Genomic DNA, 20,199 nt, shown 5'->3' with positions numbered 1-20,199 from the left:
ATCCAAGCCTCTAATACTATGGCTGTCCCAGTCAATAAAAATGCAATCATAAGCATCAAGTCTTATACAGAAGCATTTCTAATGTATATTCAGACTGATGGTCAACAGATTAACAGTTAAACACAAATATTCTGCTCTATTTTAACATTGAGTATTTTCTTCAATATTCCATGACTGAGTTTTATCAAGCTTTAGGGCAAGTAACTACAAAGTATTAAACTAAACTGATACTTGTATGAATACTGCATATGCTTAAAACAATGGATCTAGATTTATGCATGCATTCAATATATGCCACTGAGAAAGAAAGGTCTAAAATACATGACTAAATCCCAAGTCAGTTTTTTATTGTAGCAATGTTTTACACACGGGGAAATCTTTCTTTGACACCTTGCAGACTCAAGGAGTCCTTATATGTAAAGGCTATTTATGATTAAAAAGATTTCAAGATTGTTGGAGCAACAGTTTTGGAAGTGTCATGGAGCACTTCTTAAAAATATGATTCACATTGATTATAGATCATTGAAACAGGGAATTAGTATTGTACATATACTACAAACAAAATATTCATATCTGCCACTTAGTTTCCACACATTATGGACCGATGTTTCAGCTGGGAATTATTTTTTATCTCAATAGTTGGATAACTTTTCATAACAAATTTGAAACTGATAATCTGTTGAATTTAAAACATCAGCGCATTCTGAGAGTTGGACAAGTTATCTTCTGTTTCCTCTGAAGGTTGTTGAACTTTTAAAGGGGTCAAATTCATCCTGAGAACAAACAAATAGCATTGATATAATTAGAACAAATCTCTCAAAATTAATTATCAGATTTTTTGATCAGTCTCACTACATTATTAGGGCATGATATCCGAAGATTAAAACCTAATTAGGTTGTATCACATTTATTGAACACCTGCATTTAAACAGGCAATTAATCATTAAAACTATGCATTATACATGATCAAAATGACAAAGCTACATTAACGCATAACATTAATGCTTGCATTATTTTGGAAGCACAATATGTTATTCCCTTGTGGTAAATGACGTAAAGTTATATACATTGAGAGAACAAAAGTACTTTTTTGCAGTATTGGTTAACTTTATCACTTGTGAATTAACTGCAGGTGCAATTATCCAAAAAGTCAAAACTTATACTGCAGATGCTGGAAATCTGAAATAGAAACAGAAAATGCTGGATAAACTCAGCAGATCTGGCAGCATCAACGGAGAGAATCAGTTGTTTCAAGTCTAAATTACCTTTCTACTTTAGACTCAAAACATTAAATCTGTTTCTCTCCACAGATGCTGCCAGATCTGCTAAATATAAAATATATAAATAATTTCAAAAATCTGTTGGTTAGTTTCTATAACTTCTAATTATAATGGATAAATTCAACAAATGGGACTGAAATTAATTGAATCAATTAATGACAAGTGTTTTTGCTTTGTGTGGTTTCAAGTTGTTCATTTTATTGCTACTTGCCATAACTCTAAAATTCACAACCATTTGAGGAGGGGGGGCTCTTTCTCAGAGCCACTGGGAAGGATGTACAGACGAAAGTCACTTTTTTAAAAAGTCATTCATAAAAGTCCCTTCCCATCCTCTCCCAGTTACAATAACCCTCCTATTTCAATATAAAATAAATAGAAGAGGATTGGGATCTTGGCACCACCACTGGCAGATGCAGGGGAGACAGGGAGATCAAGATGGCAGTGGATCCAGTGCAGGTATAGCAGCTCAGCTGTGTCTGAAACAGGAAATGTGTGAGTTATGTGAGAGACAGGAAGATACACAGGCAGAGAGAGAGAGAGAGATAGATAGGTAGACGGACAGGCAAAGATATAGAGAAAAGAGAGTCGTTGTGGGACCAAGGAGGAGTCTTTCCTGCTGGAACTTCAACAACCAAACAAAATAGAAAAGCGTTATATGCTTTCCAATGGCTTTCTTCCACTTTTAAATTTGTTCAATAAATTATTTTGAGAGTAAAATTTAAAGTAACAAGATCTAGGGTAAGAACAAAATATTGCGGGGGAAACAGTTTTTTTTGTTCCCCTTAAGCTTATTCCCTTAAATACTTTGACTGTGTAAGTGTCTGTCTGTACACAAACTTTTACTATGTTGCTGTGCATGTCCTTTCTTGTTTTAAATAAAATGTTTTGATACGTAGAAAAAGGTGAGAGTCCAGTTGATCCAGAAAAGCCCCTGAAATTGACTGAAAGAGAACAGTTTTATTGTTGCTGTATTTTTGGTTGCCTGCCCAGCACCAAGTCTCTTGTATCATTAACTATCCTTTAATGGAGGTATAGAACAAGTTTGCATTTCTTGCTGAGAAAGCAATTTGCTTTCTAACTTAATTCTTTAAATCTACTTTACCGTCAAAAAGCTCCTGAAAGCCAAAAAGTAGTTTTCCAGAAAATATCAGAAAGAGTCCTTGAAAAAAATATTTTGACAGATGTTAGAATCGACAAGTTGTCCAATTTGGAAGGCCTGCATCCCAGGCTGCCAAGGGAAGTGGAGGTGGAGATAGAAGAGCTTGCCATAATCTTGCAAAGCACGTCAGAGATGCCAGGAAATTGGAGAGTGACAAATTGACAGCTTTATTCAAGGACGAGTGTAAGGACATGGTTCGTAATTACAGATCAGTCAACTTATCAGCGTAAGACAGGGTTTTAGAAATTATGAGGGCAATTCTCCCAATAGTGCTGAATTTGCAAGGAAACTCGTCTAGATCATGACTGTTTTTACAGTGTAACTTCAGACCCGAATCTCCCCACTCAATGCAATTCCTAGGTCACAATTGTGAATATCATTAAAAGCTCAGTATGTGGAACTCTGCACATGTGCAGATTTGTCAGTTTCCCCGTTTGCTGGCCAGCCCAGGATCCTCACATTGCTGCCTCTCCAGCCTTCCCTACAGCCCAATCATAGCCCCCACAAGCATTCTTGGGCAAACCCCGTTCCGCCCTCCCACCACACAGAGCACCACGATTCTGGCTCCCCCCCATCCAGCAGCGGTAATTTCACAGCCCACCCACCACCCCCCCACCCACACCACACAGGAGCCAGACCTCACCCAGCCCACCCCAATTGCTGGCCTCACTCTAGCCAAGGCTGATTCCAATGCAAAGCAGCAGCGGGACCCCTCCAGCCCCACCGATCGCCCCGAGGCCCCGCACACAATAGGCCCCACCTGCTTGGCACTGCCTGATATCCAGTAGGCAGTGCCAAGGTGTCCCCTAGACATGGGCACTTTGTCCCTTGGCAGTGCCAGGAGACAAATTGGCATTGCCAGGGTTCCCATGCCAAAGGGACACCAACCCCCCACCATCTGATCTGTCAGTGGGGTGGGGGGTGGGGCGCTGCTTGCCCCCCTTCACTCCAGCAGGGTCTCCCGCTAGTTCCCTGAACATGGGGAGCCACTCTAAACCCTGCTGGGGTGGAGTGAAGTTGATGGAGATGCTATCGGGCCCGGCACAGAACTTGCCAGGCCTGATAATCACATTTAAAATAAATTTTTAAAAGATTTAAATCATTAACCTTCCCTTCCCGCCGGTTTCCAGCACGGTCCCGACTGCGTCTGTTCTTCGGCCGTGTAAGACGCACATGGATTGCGAACGCATGCGCAAATCCCACGAAATGGCCGACAATGCAATTCTTCCATCCTGACATGCCAAATAAACTTACACATAGGGATGGAAGAATCGCCCCCTATATTCTGTGGGCAAAGAGACTTGCACATATATGACTGCTCCTCTACTGTCAGCTACCAGCTTTCCAGCGACCTTAGGCCCAACCCCTCCAGTGAGAAACAGATCTGGCATTATGTTTTGAACAGAATGGCATAAGATTGGACTTGTGGTCTTGCTGAAAAAACAGATCTGAAACTCTTCATGCTCATTTGGGACTTGGTTTTTTTTTTGGTAAGGTTAAAACCAAAGACTTCCAATACTTAATTGGATGGAATTTCTGCACATTTCAAGCTGTCACAAGCAGGATGACATTCAGAGACAATGGAGGGTTTGAGTATGGCAGTGTTAAGAAAAAACTGAGTTTTGTACTGGTGCATGTGAAACAAGCATTGTGCTTTCAGATGAGGGGCAGCATACAGATAAGATGTAAGATGAATGAAGGCCATGGAAAGATCTGGGGAATTCTTGACATAATAGTGCAGGAAATGGAAGAGAAACCACTGGAAATGATTCCCTGGTTATAACTGGATAGATAAGAGTTGGGTGAGGGCCATCCCATCCAGTGGGAGGATGAAGGAGGAGCAAGCAGTGCTCAACCATGTCACGGGCTGCAGCCTGTTGCAAAGGAATTGTTTAGCAAGACATTCAAGGATTTTGGTGAAAGAGGCTGGAGATGGGTTGGTAGTTCACAAATACAGAGGAGTCATTGCATTTTTGAAGAGGCAGTTGAAAACTGCAGATTTGAAGGGGATGGGGAAATACCAAAGGAGAAGGAACCATTAACAATTCAGTTACAAAAGCAAAATACTGCAGATGCTAGGAATCTAGAATTAAAAAAAAATGCTAGCTATACTCAACAGGTCAGGCAGCATCTGTTGAGGGAAACAAAATTAACGTTCCAGGTTGATAACCTTTCATCAGTTCTGATTAATCCTGAAATGTTAATTCTATTTCTCTCCACAGATACTGCCTGACCAGCTGAACAACGTAAAAAGTCTGACAACACCAAGTTTTAGTCCAACCGATTTATTTGATAATAGACTCACAAGCTTTCGGGGTTAGTCCCTTCGTCAGGTGAATGGAGAGTTCTGGCCTCAGACAGAGCATATCAAGCACAGACAGTTTAGAGATTACTGATTAGATTCTACTCAGTAATCTCTAAACTGTCTGTGCTGTATATGCTCTGTCTGAGGCCAGAACTCTCCATTCACCTGACGAAGGGACTAACCCCGAAAGCTTGTGAGTCTATTATCAAATAAATCTGTTGGACTAAAACCTGGTGTTGTCAGACTTTTTACTGTGTTTACGCCAGTCCAACGCCGGCATACCCACATCACAGCTGAACAATATCAGTGAATATGGTTAGTTCGGTAAACAATCGAAAGCAGGAAAACAAAAAAAGTTACCTCATCATCGTCATCATCATAAAAATTTACTCCTTTGGATTGGCTTTGCGAACCTCTTTTACTGAAAGATTCTGATCTGCTTGGCTTCCTTTTCAAATTAAATAAAACAACAGATGAACAACTGGAATAATTTTCCATTTGCTTGAAATTCAAAAGGTCAAAAAGGACTGTTCACAAAACACACCCACATATATTTATAAGCTGGCCTAAGTAAAATAATCATTGTCATGAAAAACCACCTTGTTCACTAACGTCCTTTAAGGAAGGAAATCTGCCATCCTTATCTGGTTTGGCCTGCACCTGACTCCAGGCCCACAGCGATGTGGTTGACTTTTAACTGCCCTCTGAAATAGCCTAACAAGCCACTGAGTTTGAGGGAGATTCGGAGTGGGAAACTATGCTGGCCTTGCCAGTGTCTCCTACATTCAGTGAAAAAATGAAAAAAAAGTAAGGACCATCAAGGCAGCCTGGCTCATGTTATCTGATGAGTGCTTTGGATCAGCAGCAGAGAACATATATCCAGTTCCGTAAACACTTCAGGTGATCTTCTGTGTTATGGCAGGGTGAGTGGAATGCTCTAATTATGAGTGTAGCCTGGCCTTGTGAGCAGCATGGCTGGCTTTGGGTGGACGCAGGGCACATAATGGTCAGTACAACAGCAGTACATGTCCTGCAAGGGACATCAAATAATGTACATGTAAATGGAGGACGCTAAAGAGGAGACATGGAGACACCTTAGAGATGTCTCCAAGAACTATGCCTCGATGAATGCACACATCACCCTTTCCATATTTTCTTTCAGAAGGGGGCCAATAACACCAATGAGCAGGCCAAGATCAGGGATGGGACCCAAATCTGAGAGATGTCAGGCTGTGGAGGAGAGGACTATGAGCAAAGCATGGATGATCCTAGTTGCATATGGCCATTGGTTTGTTGCATTTACGCAGGTAGTGACCAGGGCTGACTGGAGAAAGAATGGACTTTGAGGATGGCATTTCAGGGGCTAATGGTGATGACTGATTCCCAGGTTACGGAGCTGTTTATTCTGGGAGGTATCAACTGGCGGCAAACTCAGTTTAGGCATGGTTTTGGAAGAAGGTCAATGGCAATGTGATGCTGTGTATAACTTCATCTCGTAGCTGTTTTGATTCTCTCACAATTCATGGAGCTGTGGTCTGACTACCCAGGGCAGAGTCCAACCTAGAACACAAGGAAGTGGCACACGTATCCAAGGATGCATCATTATCACCACCTTCAGAAACAGCAGGCACCATCCCAAAGACACACAAACTCTGGTTGGTTTAAATGTAGAACAGCCTGAAGACCACTGAGTGATTAGCACAGCACAAAGGTGCATGTGGAACTATCAGAGGCAGAAGTGTCTGGGAATAGTTCATTCCTGGGGGGCTGGGGGCATCGTAGCTATGGTCTGCTTGGCAGTGAGGCAGAGCCACAGCAGTCTCTCTCTGGGACAGAGTGTCTGCGTCTGCAGTGGCAGACAAATGGCCAACTGGCTGTTTCCTAAAGGAATGCAAGCTCATGCTCTCCATTTGAATCATGACCTTGGCCCTGTCTCAGGTTGGGCAGTGCCTGATGAGCATCCAAGAGAGACCAGTCAACCTTGTGGTCAGCCCCAAGCAGCAGCAGCAGTGCATGCATGGGATGCAAGATTTCCTGCACAATGGCTTGGAGGGAAATTTCCAAGTGGGGCTGTTACCACACATCACAGTGGCATAGTGGTTAACAAAATCCGATCCCAGAATACATTCATAATTTGTTATTCCACTGGCCTTCTGGACAGTGCTCACTAGAGTAACATGTTCACAGAGATTTGCAGTTTTGACAAAAGGTCAGCAATCTGAAATGTTGAACCCATTTTTAGCTCATTCAGAACCCATCCACTCCTATAGAGTTAAAATCTGTCCATACTCTGTTTCTCTCACCCAAGATGCCACCAGTTCTATTGAATAATTTCCAATATTTTCTGATTTTACCATGGACTAGTGGCTTTTGATATAAAAATTTCCTAGCAGAATGTAAATATCAAAAGGACTGAATAACACATTTAATGGACAAAACATCAAGTGCTTTCCTGTAAGTGTGAAAATCCTCTTCTAAGTAATGTGTTTGCAGTTCTTAAAGCTATTTTATCAATATTCAGTTTAATTATCCATACCCTTGATCTTGTTTTGAGGAACTGGATAAAAACATTTCTTCCAAATCAGAATCATCACTTATTATAACCTGCAAAAACAAAATGTAGTAAATATCCAAGTTTAAATACCTTGAAAATACTCAAATAGAAACAGGAAGTGCTGGAAATACACAGCAGATCTAACAGCAACTGGCTGTGAAATGAGAAGGGGGATGTTTAATCAGGTATGAAGGTGGGTGGGGCTGAAGAGATTATTTGACCAAAGCAGTTGAAATGGCAACTGCCCTTTGTCCTCATGAAGAGTATTTTAGGGCTCTGGCATAAATAATTAGCACAGTACTTCTTATTTTGCTGTGTCAGTTGGAATTTTATAACCTTGGCACATACTTTGTGCTGGTGATATTTCTAAGCAAACCTTATCCAAAATTGTTTTCTGTTCTTACTGAACCCCTTTCACTTTGCTTGTTACATTACTCATCTCATTTGATTCTTCTCTCCTCCCTTGTCACCCACATTGGACCAATTAACCTACATCCACTAATTCTATATGACTAGAATACTACATTGGGTCTTGATTCTATGCGCCATGCCAGGAGAGATAGACTTGTAAATGCAAAACTAACCGCGTGGGAGTTAGATCAAGGTAGGTAGTTTCATTTTTCCATTATAAGAACATAAGAACATAAGAAATAGGAGCAGGAGTAGGCCATCTGGCCCTTCGAGCCTGCCCCGCCATTCAATAAGATCATGGCTGATCTGTCGTGGCTCAGTTCCACTTTCCCGCCCTCTCCCCATAACCCTTAATCCCCTCTCTTATCAAAAACCCATCAACCCGCTTCTTAAAAATATTTAGCGAGGCAGCCTCCACCACTTCAACGGGCAGAGAATTCCAGAGATTCACCACCCTTTGAGTGAAGAAGTTCCTCCTCAACTCCGTTCTGAACTGCCCCCCCTTTATCTTGAGGCTGTGCCCCCTAGTCCTACTGTCTTTTTTGAGCGGGAAGAGTCTTTCCACCTCTATCCTATCCATCCCATTCATCATCTTATACGTCTCAATGAGATCTCCCCTCATTCTTCTAAACTCTAACGAGTACAAGCCTAGTTTATTCAGCCTCTCCTCATAGCTCAACCCCCTCAACTCCGGTATCAGCCTAGTAAACCTCCTCTGCACTCCCTCCAAGGCCAAAATATCCTTGCGCAGGTGCGGCGCCCAAAACTGCACACAGTACTCCAGCTGCGGCCTCACCAATGCCCTATACAGCTATGCAGCTCAGCTTCTTGTTCTTCTAGAAAGGTCACTCCCTGGACTGAATGAAATGTGTCTCTCAATGAGGAACAAGGAAGTGTATTGTAAAATGGTCCTGACTCCACCCCTACCCTCACCTCCAGATATCAATATGAAAATGCAATAAAGTGCACAGGCTTTTGTTAATTGTAAATAGCTTACCAGAATCGTTTTCCCATTTGAGCAATCTCCAGCCTCCCCCACCCAACAAAATAGTGACTCCCTAACTTGCTTTCCATTCTTCTCTCCTCCATCCCTCCTTTCTCTATCCTCCTCTCCACTCCACTTCCTTCCCTGGCTGGATCCAATTATTCCCATTTGGATCAAGTTGTTCTCCTACCCTTTAGCACTCCTCAATCTGAATGTTAGCTGCATAGTCATGTTAGGTTGGCTAGCATATGGTTTATTGACGATAAACATTTTTACCTCCTCAGAAGGATTTTGATGCCAGGTCCGTGCTGGGTGCTGGCTAGATGCTTTAAAGGCTGAAAGAAAGAAAGTTTGGTTACTGGTAATGCAATAGACAACCAGCAATAAACACACTCAGCAGTATATCAAGCTACAAATAAAATGGCAGTTTCAAAATCCACAACATCGCCTACAATTGTTTAATCTTTACACACAAGATCTTATTCCATTACATTGATTTAAATTATCTAGTAATTTAATGTAACTCACTTCAAATTAAGAGCAAGTGATAAAAAAAAATATTGACCAGTTAGAAAAAGTTCTTTAAACGCAAACAACTTCGAATAGTAAGTAGACGATATTAAAGCTGTTTTCTTAGTATAATATTTTAGTTTGTGTGAATTTTATATATTACCTCAATAAATTTGCCGTGGCATTCAGTCTTATCAAACCTGGTTAAGCCACCAGAATGCATGCTGCATTTCTAGGGCACCATGGGCAATGCCATGAGAAGTCTCATGGCATTGAGACATTGGGCTAGAGTTAGGATAGGCTTATGTGAGGTAAATTTTTAAAAAATATTTTAACCTAGAATGGCTGATTTCATCAGTAAATTTAGGATCTACTTTTAAAAATAAAGTGATTTATCTGCAATACATTGTGGAATTAAAGTTCAGAATTAAACCCGGATCTCTGGCACTGTAAGGCAAGTGTGCTAACTACTGTTCTACCGTGCTGCCTTTATGTGTAGCAAGGTCCTATAAACAGCAGAGGAAAATGTCCAAACAATCAGATCTTAGTATTAGATCATATAAATCGGCCAACACATTCAGAAAACTCCCTGCTCTACCAATCATGTTTCATAGAAAAATTCATAGAAACCCTACAGTGCAGAAAGAAGCCCATTGAGTCTGCACCGAACACAATCCCACCCAGACCCTATCCCCATATCCCTACATATTTTACCCACTAATCTACACATCTCAGGACACTAAGGGGCAATTTAGCATGGCCAATCATCCTAACCTACACATCTTTGGACTGTGGGAGGAAACTGGAGCACCGGAGGAAACCCACGCAGACACGAGGAGAATATGCAAACTCCACAGAGACAGTGACCCGAGTCGGGAATCAAACCCAGGTCCCTGGAGCTGTGAAGCAGCAGTGCTAACTACTGTGCCACCGTGCCACCCATTCCTAGATGTCATGGGATCTTGTTCACCAGACAGCACAAATGGGGTTTAGCATCTAATCTGATAAATGACGTTATAAATCAAAAACTCCAATTAATCAAAGATTGTGGACACAATTTTACCATTTTTTTCCCTAAGTGCTGGGAGGACTTGAAACTGGGAGTTTCAGATCAGTCTTTTGGGTGTGTTTTCAGGACACCACCACCACCACCAAACACACACACACACACACACACACACAAACCTGCAAAATTCTGAGCACGCCTATTGCACACATCTAACATCTAACATCTCCCCTCCCCCTTTACAAACACAATGGTCATTCAGGCCAGTTAATCATAGGTTAACTTAGACGAAATGGTTATTTAGTGATGCCAGATACAGAGTCATTGCCCTATTGATATGTATTAACCAAAAAAAAAACTTTAATTCTATTGACAAATGGGAAGTATGCAGTATAAAACCATAGTGTATTAATGACATCCTGTGAATAACTTTGGTCTTTACTCAAGTAGAGAGGTGAGCCATAAATACGACTGGAACCCCAGAGAACTGGAAATGTGCAAAAAGTAAGTCTATTTTGATTCACTCAACTACTGTATTTAGTAGCGTACCCATATATAAAGTAACAAATATAGTTAATGTTCAGCAGAACACTAACAATTCTGCTTTCTTAAATATTATTTTAATGCCTCACTCTCCCATGATAACTGCAGTAAGAAACAAAAGGAATGTTGGAAGCAATCTTACCGGCCCCGTTTTACCAGCGAGAGCGGCTTCATGCCCAGTAAGGGCACAAAGCTCATTACCATTAAACTGCCTGCATCTGCATACAATTAGGGGGGGAAAGTAGCACAGATAACCCCCACCCCCCTCCTTCCTGGATGCTTCCAACCTTGCCAGTGAGATAGCACACTGGTGAGAATCAGTGCAAACTGTGCTGCAGTAGACCAGATACCATGGCCACGCCCCAGAAATGGGGGAGGGGGGAAGGAGAGAGAGAGATCAGAGGCCATTAAAGCCCTCGGATGGCCTGGCAGTACAACGTGTGCTCTGAAGTCAGCTTCACTAGCACAGTTAGGCTCTGCCCTTACTGGTGTAACATTCACAGCTGTCAAGAAATTGACAGAGTGCCACAAAATTGCAGTGCCAAGTTTGCCAAAAAATACCAGTGTGGAGTACTCCCATTTCTTGCACTATTGACACTTAGAAAATTTGGGGGAAAATTCCATCTGTTGAGTTTTGCAAGGAATCTCACTGTGGTACAAAAAATAAGTTATTGTGTTCTGAATAAGAGACTATTATTCAACATATCTGCAGTGGTTTGCTGTTATTGGCTTACCATCCATGATCGACATATTCTTCACAGGAGTAACTACCGGAGCTTTGTATGTCTTGCTGGAGGTCTTCAATTCTTTGCTAGTTTCTCTTCCGCTGCTCCCTAGTGAACCAGAGAATTGTTTAACCTCTCTGCATTTTACTGCACTCAATAGGTTAATAAAACAAGATAATTTTTTCAGTTATTTTCCATGAGCTTACGAAAAAGCCTGTGACATAATTTTAGGTCAGAAGAGAAGTTGTTAAACAATAAAATCAATGGTCAGAAGTATAAAGAATCTTTAAGTTTGGATAAAAGTTGATTGTTCAATTCAAACTATTAAATCGTTGTATGTTTGCAATAAAAAGGTTTACTGACTTCCAGGGGACTGCTTTCTGAATGTGAACATTTCAGATACTTATAAAATTAACTTGAGAAAGTGTGTGATTTGGAAAGAAAAAGCTGATGAATTAGCTCCTTCAATAAACTTCAGTTAAACAGATATGAAACTAATATTAAATATCCTGTAGGTTGTGGCATATAAAATGTAAACCACTGGTGGTTGGCATTTGAAAAAACATTGTAATTCAAATTAAATCAATTTGACATGCTTCACTAAATGAATTAATTCTACAAACATACCTTTAATCACAATCAAAAGATTTGAAAAAACGGTCAAATTCATCGTCATCAGCAACTGATACAAAGAGTTAATCAAATTTATCCTGAGTCACAATGGCTGTGGCATCATCGTAAGGATCTCATTATGAATTAGATTTGGCTCTTTTAGTTTCACAGAATCATCCCTTCACATAAAAAAAATCAACTTCCTCTCAACTCGTTGAACTGTAAATGTGCATTTTTTGAATGATGTAATGCGAGTTTGTGCATTAACATCATCCTACAATTTGATGACAGCCACACAAAACACCAAAACACAATTTTCCACTCTTCCTGAGTTTCTTCTTCCAGCCATCCACCTATTCCATTTGACTGAAGCTGATTCTGGGATGTTTTGTTAAGGCTCACCTTCAAAGGTTGAACTATGGACATTAGATCTCTAGGTATAACTACAACTTTTTAAAATTTATTCTTTCACAGGATGTGAGAAGGCCTGCATTTTTTGCCCATCCCTAATTGCCTTGAGAAGGTCATGGTGAACCACCTTCTTAAAACGCTGCAGTCTATGCGGTGTAGGTACACCACAGTACTGTTAGGAAGAGTTCTGGGATTTTGACCCAGTAGGTATGGATAGAGTTCCAAGTCAGGATGGAGTGTGACTTGGAGGGGAACTTTCAGCTGATAGTGTCCCCATGTACCTCGTGCCCTTGTCCTTCTAGGTGGTACACACCATAGGTTTGAAATGTGTTGTCAAAGTAGCCACGATTAATTGCCTTAGCGCATTTTTTAGATGGTACATGCTGCTGCATCGTTGGTGGAGGGAGTAAAATTTAAGATGGTGGTTGGGATGTCAACCAAATGAGCTGTTCTATCAATCCATATCTTCACTCCATCCTCATTCATCTAAATACTGTTATGGTTATGCATGCAAAGCCTTGCATGGAACTTGACTGGTTTTACTTCGTATATTACCATAGTCTTTTAATTTCATTTGTTGGCCCTGTGGATTAGTACCACCATGAATCTGAATCTCTCACATGATGAATGGTTTTACTAAAACTATTTTCAATCCCATCCATTTCACAATTTGGCCACTAGACAGAGATTCATGAGTGTTTCATCAAAGTTGCTGATGTGATGTAGTGGGTACTTGTGCCACTGTCTGACGAGGAATCACTGGAAACTTATGATCTTGGCATTGAGATTATTTGGTAGTCTCAGAACGATCCTGGTCTTCTGCTGCAACACTAGCCATTCTTGTTCTATAAAGAATTACGTAAACTAGATATTACTCTTAAATCTTTACTGGACTCAGGGTTTGATTCGGCTCGCTTTAGCCTCATTGCGCTTCTAATGATATTAAGTTCTGATCATTTTCAAGGATCCACTCTAATACATGCTTCTGAAGGCAAGGCCAGTAGCTGGTCCTGTTTATTTTGCCTTGGACATCTTAAGAGTGGATGTCTACTTTTTCAAATCGTGTACCAGTTTTTCATTAAGACAGAATTTCCACGCTGCAGAAGTTGATGAGTTAGCAAATGTTACAACTTTTTGCTTGAAACCAGCTTCTTATTTCATTCTTTCTGATGGAGGACCCATTTCTGTTCATCATTCGCCGCATGTTGTTAATTCTGTCTGGGTGCGCCTTAAATTCTTCCACATCTTCTCGGCCACATGGCCCATACCACCTGCTTGATCCTGTGTGCAAACTTAAAGTAGAACATGGAGTTCCGAGATGAAAAACTGAGGAAGACTCTGGGTTGCCTCGTATGCTGGATTGATTTATATGCTGCAATCTATATTACTGACAGCAAGATGCAAAGTTTTGTGGTGGGGACAGGGAATGTGGTTTTCTGCCTGCATTAACTTTACTATCTGGGAATTTTGAAACGTTTTTGTCAAAATTACAATGGATAAACAGGAGAGACTTTATGGAAATTCACCCACATTAAGAAAGAAACAGGGTAGAATTCTGCCAAAAAATTTCGAAGTGTCATAATGACAAGAACGACGGGAGTGAATCACACCGGTCTTATCGACATGCTCCACACTGTGAACAACTGACACTTCAGAGGCATCACATGAATGTGGAGTTTCTATGGGCATGACTCACTTGAGGTGGCCACAGCTGTGCACTATTAACAAGGGGAAGCTGCTTTTAAATGCTCCCGCTGTACTCACAGCCAGTCACGTCAGGAACACGACACCTAGGAGACCAGCTCCACAGTTCATGGAGGGAGAGCTGTGACGACTGCTAAACACCAGGGCGGAGAGGCAAGCCATTCTGTATCCCGGACAGCAGACATCTCAGGAGCAAGGACTCCAACTCAGCCTAGGTGGCGGTGGCCACAGCAATCAGTGCCCACAGCTTGACATGCAAGATCAAGGCCCAATGCGGGAGGATGACTGACCTCATTCCAGCTGCAAGGGCGAGTGTCCACCTGCCCCATCATCTTGCAGCAGTCCCATCTGCTGCACCTGGAATGTTGACCCTGACCCGCTCACTGATGGCCCATGGCAGTCTAGCACCCAATCCCTCAGCATCGTCCTCAAATCCCTCTGGCACCCCCAGTCAGAACCCTGCCTGGCAAGACATGGAAATTCTCAACCATTCCCTTCTGTCTCCACAGGAGAAGATGGCCCACAAGCAAAGGGAACAAGAGAAGACTAGCAGCAGAACTCCCAAACTGCGGCTTCTGATTTCCTTTGATGAATGAGCAATGGAGCTTATAGAAGTGTCACCCCGGAAGGCAGTGAGCAACTGTGATGTCGAGGTGCGCCACAGAAGTAAGAATCCAAAAGACTTTGATCCATTTAGACCTTTCTCAAGTAACTGTTGAATTGCCTAGATACTTATCCCTCCCTAACACTTACCCACGTGTACCCCCTACACCAACCAGGCGTCATAGACATCACCCATACAAAGATGCACAGCTTGGTGGGTACAATTAGCAGACAGGCTTCGAGGTCACTTTCTGGTGGGCACCACACAGCTACTGATGCATATTGTGTAAAGGCAGGAATGTCCAAGGGATCAGGCAAGCCTCCTGCTGCCCAATCCAAGGACACAACTGTGCCTCTGCCAGATGCCGGGCCCCTGGAAGATTCCCAGAGAGCTGCTGGGAATGCAGCAGAGCCAGAGACTGCATGAGGGGGTGTTAAAGAGACATCCCAGAGGCTGTCTGGAGTCCAACAGCCTTCAGATGTAGAGGATGGTGCCAGCATTGCACGGCACCCAGGTCAACACTGCAAGCATGGATCACAGCAAGAGTTCATCATCCTCCTGCCTGGACAAGCCACTCGCTTGTCAGTCCAGACCCATCACCCTTGGGTGATGTAAATGCAACCCTCGTGATGTGTGCATGTGGGGGAGGTCTCCGTCCTGTCGGGGAATTTAAGCAAGGGTTGGGGGTTTGGAACTGCTGGAAACCATGCCTCCTAATGGCCGAATCTTGGGGCGATAGCCGGGCACAAAACAGGTTTTTAGGCTTGCACACTAATCTCCAGGATCGGTGCAATGAGATTGGAAAAATTCCGCGCCCCCCCCCAACAATTATCCATTTATACAATCAAAGCTATTGCCATTCATTATGCAGCATAATAACGTAGTAATTACTTCAACAGTGCAGTCTAAATATTCTCCAAAATCAAACCCACCCAATGGGGAGAAACATTTTGGGTGACCGGCAGTTACACAGGCTAAGGAATCTGCCACAGGTGGAAACAATCACTCACAACGTAATACAACTGTTTTAAATCTAATATTTTAAGGACTGTGGTCTTCGTAGTTTTAGAAGAGACATAGGGTGGAACTGTTCTGTCCTGCCCAGCTCAGGAATTGTAGCAGATCGGACAGAAAAATTGCAGACCCTGGAAAGGTAAGTGACCTCGAGTGGGAATTTCTAGTCTTGGGTTGCACACAGCTGGAAAATCCCACCCACAAAAGCAGTTATATAAGAAAACTCTGGAACAGAAGATAGTAGTTAATTGGGGCAGGAATAACAAAAGCTTTTCCAGCTATGTCAGAAGTCCATTAATGAACTGTATAGGTTCATTAAAGGACGAATTCAAACTAATTCTTCAGCTTAGGCAGAGCTGCTAGATGACAATTTTGGATCAGTTTACACTCCTGTAGATGATATTTAAATCAGCAGTATTCTCTACAGTCTTTAATATGCTTTATGGTGTTGAGAATACAGTGAGTGATCTTTCGATAACACCAAAATCTCTGCAAGAATTAAAACAGTAAAATTGAAGTGCAATCAAATGCAAAAAGATTTAGATGTGCTGGGAAGTAGGCCACACAATGGCAAACAAAATAATTGTAATTTCACGTATGTCTGTTCTTCAGATAAGCTCAAGGATCTTGATCTATTTATCTTAAAGCAACAAAGTCTTAGAGGTGCCCTGTTACAAGGTCTAGAATTTAGTTAAAGAGCTGGATAATGTTGCTCCTGATTATAGCATTTTAACAGATCGTACGTATGAGTAGGATAGACTGGATAACAGGCAGTTCTTCTTTTCCCCAGAGAATTGTGTGCCAGTGGAATACATTGTCAGCTGGTGTATTTAGTGCTAAATCTCAGTGTGTCTTGAAGATGGAGCTTGACTGTTTGCTGATGCAGAGGTCAGATAATTTTGAAGGCAAAGGCCCAAGTGATCTCATGGCCTAATTTTAATGATCTGAAGAAGTCAGGGAGAAATTTTTCAGAATAGTTTTTCTTTTATTGGCCTGAATTTTATTTTTGTTCCTCAGAAGATTACATGCTGAAAGGGTGGATGCAAGGAGGTGTCTGGAGAAAGAAATATATTTAGCCATAAATGGTCCACCTGTCTTGGACTGGGGCTGCCTTGATGGACCAGTTGATCTCTTCCTGCCCGTTAGTTTTATACATTTGTATAAATTTAAACAATTCTTACTGCTTCCTCTTCTGGATCCTCCTCTTCCTGTGGAAGAGCTCTGGCCTCTACTGCTGCCCCTTCCACGACTTCTGCCTCGCCCTCTGATAGTTACAGAGGCACTGCTTTCATCAGAATCTGCAGCTTTTTCTTCAGAAATAACCAGGTCGTCATCACTAATCAATGAGGAAACGTCTTTTCCTTCAGTTCTATGTGCTCTGGCTCTACTCATCGCCTTTTGTTTAATGGAGATAAAAACTGCCCATTAGAGAAATGCTCACAATAACATTAAGCAAATATTATCCATATTAATTTGACAAATCTCCACTGCAAATTTACAGACACACACTCTATGTATAAGGAGCGGCGGTACCTTACCTCACAAGTATACTTCCGCCACATTAAAGTATTATGGAAATTTTAAAAATCTGAGAAATATTGGCCAATATATCACTTGTGAAGCCAGATTGGGTCATTAAGGTCAGGAGCACACATGAAAATTCAGAGGCTAATATTACAATTCCTTGTGGTTTTAATCTTTTTGCTACTTATCAAGGTTCCTTTGATAGCAACATTCGAACACCTAGAGGAGCAAGGGCAACAGATGCACAAGAACACCACCACCAAGAAGGTTCCCCAAAAGTCACACACCATCCTGAGCTGGTAATATATTATAATTCCTTCAGTAGCACTCAATTCAAATCCTGGGAATCTCTCTTTAACAGCACTGTGGGTGTACCAACACCACAGGGACTGCAGTGGTTCAAGAAGGCAGCTCTTCACCACCTTCTTATGGGCAATTAGGGATGAGCAACAAATGCTGGCCTTGTCAGTGACACCCACATTCCATGGTCAATACAAAAAATGTGTAAAACAAGATATTTTGAGTGGAAGATGTGGCCCTTTTATATGGCAGCAAGTCTCACGACACCAGGTTAAAGTCCAACAGGTTTATTTGGTGGCACAAGCTTTCAGAGTTGCTCCTTTTTCACCTGAAGAAGATGCAACACTCCAAAAGCTTGTGCTACTAAATAAACCTGTTGGACTTTAACCCCGGTGTTGTGAGACTTCTTACTGTGCTTACTCCAGTCCAACACCGGCATCTCCATACCATGCCCCTTTATATTATAGGCCAATTTAGCATGTTCAACCTCAGTAGTTAAAGTCCAATATCTTGTTCCCAATAAAACAATAGCCTAAGAATCTGTTACAAATTAAATTGAAATCCATTGCTAGCACTAATGATGTGGTTATTTTACATTCTCAACCTTTAGAACCCTTTGTCTTAGTAGACTGGATAACAAATTCTCCAGGACTAAAAAAAGAGAGGATCTGCAACAGTTAACCAACCCCTTCAGCTAGCAATTTACAGAACCAAACTGCAGTAGAGAGGGTTGGACCTACTGCAAGAGGTTGGGGCTTAGTACTAATTCATGTAGATAAGCAGATTTCAGGTTTTGATTCCAGGTTTGTGACCAGTTAACTGATCAGCTGGTGCAGCAACTGGACCATTGAAATTGGCCTCAGTATTCTTTGCGCTAAGAATACAAATGAACCTATTTCTAATCCTGATCATCATCCTGTGACTAATTCTGGTTCGTTTGCAATTCAAGTGAAGAAGGATGACAGCCAGCTATAATACTGTTGCGTGAATAGTTCACTGTCCCAAGTTCACATATGAAGGATGGTCTTTTGGATAAAGTACCAGAGTGTTGCTGTTTCCTGCGGCACCATAACCAACATGAGTTAACACCTTTAGGAGGGTAAGGGCAAGAGAGAAGTACTGAATCAAGTTACAAAAAACATAGGCATCATCACACCAATTTCATTAAAATCTGGAATGACATTACATACACAAGCACATGTGTATGGAAAACACTATGAATGCCAGTCTGAAAATATTCAAGGAATATGGAACACTCAGTATGGGATTACTTAGACGCATATTTACATTTAATTACTGGAGGAGATTTTGGGTTTGTAGAGGTCAAATTTGCACCAAAAAGACAGGGCAGTGTTAGAGCACCACTCTTAAAATCTGGTACCTTAGTGCAGCTTGCAAAGATCAAAAACAATCCTGTGAATGGTATTACATTGCGGGTCCAGTGTGGAAAAGGCTGAGGCACAGCTATGTTATTTAGTTAAGGTTAATAAAGAATTATTAGACAGGAAGCAGCTTACCTCTTGAACTTCTTCATCTTCTTCAGCTATGTTTTTTTTCCGGGTTTCACGAAAATGGCGAACCTGAAAAAGATCAGAGATGACTAGTATTTGTAAATTATCCCAAAAATGAACTAAGACCACATCCTAGGCATAAAAAGACAGCATGATGATTCTCTTGTCCACAGAAGACGAGTCGTAATCAGAGTCAATTTTTAAATATGAGTTTTTTGAAGTTTCTTTTATTTCAAATGATCATCTCAATTATCATGCTGCAAACAATTAACTTTACCGCAGAATCCTACAGATTTGTCAAAATTTCTGATCCGAAATTCAATGAATATGAAGGAAAGATGTGTTCTTGTGCAACAAGGAACAGGTGCACAAACTACACCTACTCCTCTGGGGCAAAAAAGCATTGCAGGCCACACAGGTTTCCTCAATGATATCAATGGGAAACACCATGTGGTTCCTTACCAGTGCAACATGTGGCGCACTCTGTCATCCAGGAATCTGTGTAGCGCCACTTGAAGTGACGACACACAAATGATTTTTTGACCCTACGTGATTTACACGTGCTGTTCATTTAAAAAAACAATTTTGTTTGTGCATAACAAATCAACCTTCTCAGAATTGCTTCTAACTCTAGTATATTCATCCTTAAATAAGGAGACGAAAACTGCACACAGTACTCCAGTTGTGGTCTCACCAACATCCAGTAGGGTTGTAGCAAAATTTCCTACCTTTAAACTTCATCCATCTTGCAATAAAGACCAACAAGACATTTGCTTTCCTAACTATTTGCTGCATCTGCATGCCAATCATGTGTGACTCATGAATGATGAACTTGTACCCTTTCGTGCCTCAACAATCTATAGTCTCTTTCATTTCAAGTAGATTGCTTTTTACTCTTCCAACAAAGTGTTCTGGCTCACATTTTCCTTTTGTTCACTGTAACACCTGTACATTTTTCCAGGTTTCACTTAAATGTTGAAAACAGCTAAGCTTTCACTCTCTGCCATCTCTTGACTCCTCTACTACCTGTGTTATTGGACT

General features: G+C 41.5%; 1 protein-coding gene across 2 annotated transcripts in view; it reads right to left on the bottom strand.

Moving 5' to 3' along the window:
- Nucleotides 1-312: 312 nt before the first annotated feature.
- Nucleotides 313-20,199, bottom strand: part of mre11a (MRE11 homolog A, double strand break repair nuclease) — a 62,182-nt gene continuing 42,295 nt past the window's right edge. For both annotated transcript variants that reach the window (XM_080197880.1, XM_080197881.1), the window contains 7 exons: nucleotides 19,165-19,227; nucleotides 17,005-17,218; nucleotides 11,488-11,586; nucleotides 8,971-9,029; nucleotides 7,281-7,348; nucleotides 5,105-5,192; nucleotides 313-773 (listed from right to left, as the gene is read on the bottom strand). In XM_080197880.1, the coding sequence (XP_080054006.1) occupies nucleotides 720-773; nucleotides 5,105-5,192; nucleotides 7,281-7,348; nucleotides 8,971-9,029; nucleotides 11,488-11,586; nucleotides 17,005-17,218; nucleotides 19,165-19,227 (645 nt within the window). In that variant the 3' untranslated portion in view covers nucleotides 313-719. The remainder of the gene's footprint in view (nucleotides 774-5,104; nucleotides 5,193-7,280; nucleotides 7,349-8,970; nucleotides 9,030-11,487; nucleotides 11,587-17,004; nucleotides 17,219-19,164; nucleotides 19,228-20,199) is intronic.

This window comes from Carcharhinus amblyrhynchos, chromosome 10 (genome assembly GCF_965287045.1).
Source record: "Carcharhinus amblyrhynchos chromosome 10, sCarAmb.v2.hapA, whole genome shotgun sequence".
In the NCBI taxonomy this organism is placed as follows: Eukaryota; Metazoa; Chordata; class Chondrichthyes; order Carcharhiniformes; family Carcharhinidae; genus Carcharhinus; species Carcharhinus amblyrhynchos.
The sequence above is the reverse complement of the archived record's forward strand: the minus strand, read 5'-3'. Positions and strand labels throughout refer to the sequence as shown.